The sequence below is a fragment of the Corvus brachyrhynchos genome, unplaced genomic scaffold (assembly GCF_000691975.1).
Source record: "Corvus brachyrhynchos isolate BGI_N302 unplaced genomic scaffold, ASM69197v1 scaffold26, whole genome shotgun sequence".
In the NCBI taxonomy this organism is placed as follows: domain Eukaryota; kingdom Metazoa; phylum Chordata; class Aves; order Passeriformes; family Corvidae; genus Corvus; species Corvus brachyrhynchos.
Window position 1 is genome coordinate 5,167,863 of NW_008239324.1, and position 2,356 is coordinate 5,170,218.

At 49.2% G+C, this 2,356-nt stretch overlaps 1 protein-coding gene across 1 annotated transcript in view; it reads right to left on the reverse strand.

Annotated features, from left to right (window-relative positions):
- Window positions 1-2,356, reverse strand: part of PLEKHG4 (pleckstrin homology and RhoGEF domain containing G4) — an 87,672-nt gene that overhangs the window by 72,933 nt on the left and 12,383 nt on the right. The window contains exon 2 of the mRNA XM_017740806.1: window positions 4-105. Coding sequence (XP_017596295.1) covers window positions 4-105 — 102 coding nt within the window. The remainder of the gene's footprint in view (window positions 1-3; window positions 106-2,356) is intronic.

Genomic DNA, 2,356 nt, shown 5'->3' on the forward strand with positions numbered 1-2,356 from the left:
CACAACAAAAAAACGGGGCCACAGACGGGTGCTGCGTGTAGCCTCAAATGGAGGGTAGAGTGCTGATAACGTGCTCTGAATGCAGCCGTCCAGTGATTCCGAGTCCTGCCGAGAGAGAAAGTGTTAGTGGTACCAGGGCACAATTTGCCCAACACCCAGGAGCGCAGCCATCTCCAAATGCAGGAGGAACGAAGATCAAAGGAACCAAGTGCTGTCCTTTCTAGCTTCTTTTGGCACCAGCGATTCCAGGTAAACACAAAAAAGCTCTCCCAAAACGGGAGTGGAGTGCTCACAGAGTGCTGCGCACAGCAGCGAGAATTCCCAGCTTTTGCTTACGCAGCAAGTCTTTCTCCTGCCTGCGCGGGGTGGGGCGGCTGTTAGACCACACCGCAGCACGTGAGCGAGACAGTCATGGGGTGGGCGCATCACCAGCCCCGTATTTTGGGTACCCTCCTTGGTGGGCTAAGGGCTGAAGCTCCTCAGCCTCCTGCGCTCTGGAGTTCCAGCACAGGATAAGGTGCCAGAGCTGTTTGGTCCTGTGGAAAGCCATTCACCAGTGCAACTCCTCATTATTCAAAGCTGTTTTCCTCTCATGAAAGGTTCCACTCCAGGTGCCAGGAATTTTCTGCAGTGCGAGATGCCTCACACCAGGATTCACACACTGCATGTGAACAGGGCTGCCTGTGGTCCCTGAGCACACCCAGTGATACCTAGGATGCCTGTTCAGGGGGATCAGAAGCAATCCCTGCATCCACCTTCATTTGGGAGAACCTGCCAGCCAGAGCCTGCCCAGAGTGTCAGGACCAATTCCAGTGCTGGAGGCCAAATTCTGAGTTATTGCATGGGTGTAAATCAAGAGAGCTTGCCAAAAAAGTAACAATAAAAAAAATATAAAGCTGTACATAATCTGGAGAGAGGATCAGGATCCCTCCTTTCTTTTCTATTTTGGAGGGGATCCCTTTGGCTAACTTACAGCCAGTGGGAATAAGTTTTGCTACAAAACCAAATGAAAGTTTACTTAAGTGTCTGGCCAGATCCTCATCTGATCTAAATCCACCTCCTTTCACTAGAAACAAGAAAAGCACTTCAGCTGCTGGCCCAGAAGCCCTACAGCCTCCTGTAGAACAGGAACAACTGCATGGACATGCCTGAAAACACACTTCAGTCCCACGGCAAGATTGGGAGAGGAAGTTAAACAAAGCAGTGCCACAACAGCTTATGGCACAACCCGGGAACAGTAGAACAAGGGGATCAGGAGGAAACAAACCATTTCACTGCTTCCACTTCATGGCAGCACATCACTGCAGATGCCTCCACTGGCCTGAGAAAGTTCAACAGTCTCAGAGCATGCCTGAACTGACCTGCAGCCCAGCAGAAATGATGCTCCTCACACAAGCCTTCCCATCTCTCGCAGTTTAACAATCTCCAAGTTCCTCCTTTAGAGGGTTGGGTGTTTTAAGCACAATATAAACTCCCTGCTCTGATGTAAAGCCGCCTTGTAGGACAGCCTGTGGGACTGCACGGGAGAGGGGAGGATGCCCAGGTGATGCCTCCACAATCCCTGCCTGCAACGAGCTGGCAGAACTCTGGTGACAGGCAAACCACACACTGCCTGTGGGACAGTACTACTTCCTTACCTTTTCTGCTGCTTCTCCTGATGTCAGCAACAAGCAAGGCCAGATGGCAGCAGGCCCTAAAGTGTCCACACCTTTTCTGAGAGACCAGCTGCTTCCTGCAATACTCCTCAAGGCCAATGCAACCAGATAAACGGAGGTTAAGGAGCTATTTTTCATACTCATGGAATCATAGATTATCCTGAGTTGGAATTCTTAATCCAATATTCTTAACCCAAGAATTCCAAAAGCAGTAGCCCTATGTGCATACTACCAAGTGCTGAATTCTAGGGATGAGCATTTAACCCCAATTCAAAATAGGAGAAGAAGGCTGTTTTAAACAATTTACTTTCCATTCAGAAGAATAATAACCTCTGTTGACACCAACCTGCCCCAGCAAGTGCCTGTGACCTAGTCAGACAAAAGTGGCCTTCACACAGATGCTCTCCCGCCCCACCAGTCACCTGCTTGGGCACTGTCACTGTAGCATTGCTGCTGGCAGCATTTGACAACAATCTCCGTCTGACCCTCCACAGCCCGCAAGTTCAAAATATCAGTCAAAACCAGCAGGAGTTGGTTTTGTGCCATCTTCTGTCCCCATGCCGTGCTTGAGCAAAATTCTTTCAGATATCAATCCCTCCCAAAAATAAATCTGTTAAATTTACTGTTGCAAATAAAACAAAGAAGTCAAAATATTTGCACATGAGTCAGTGCATCGCTGTAAGGTTCTCACACCATTCCTG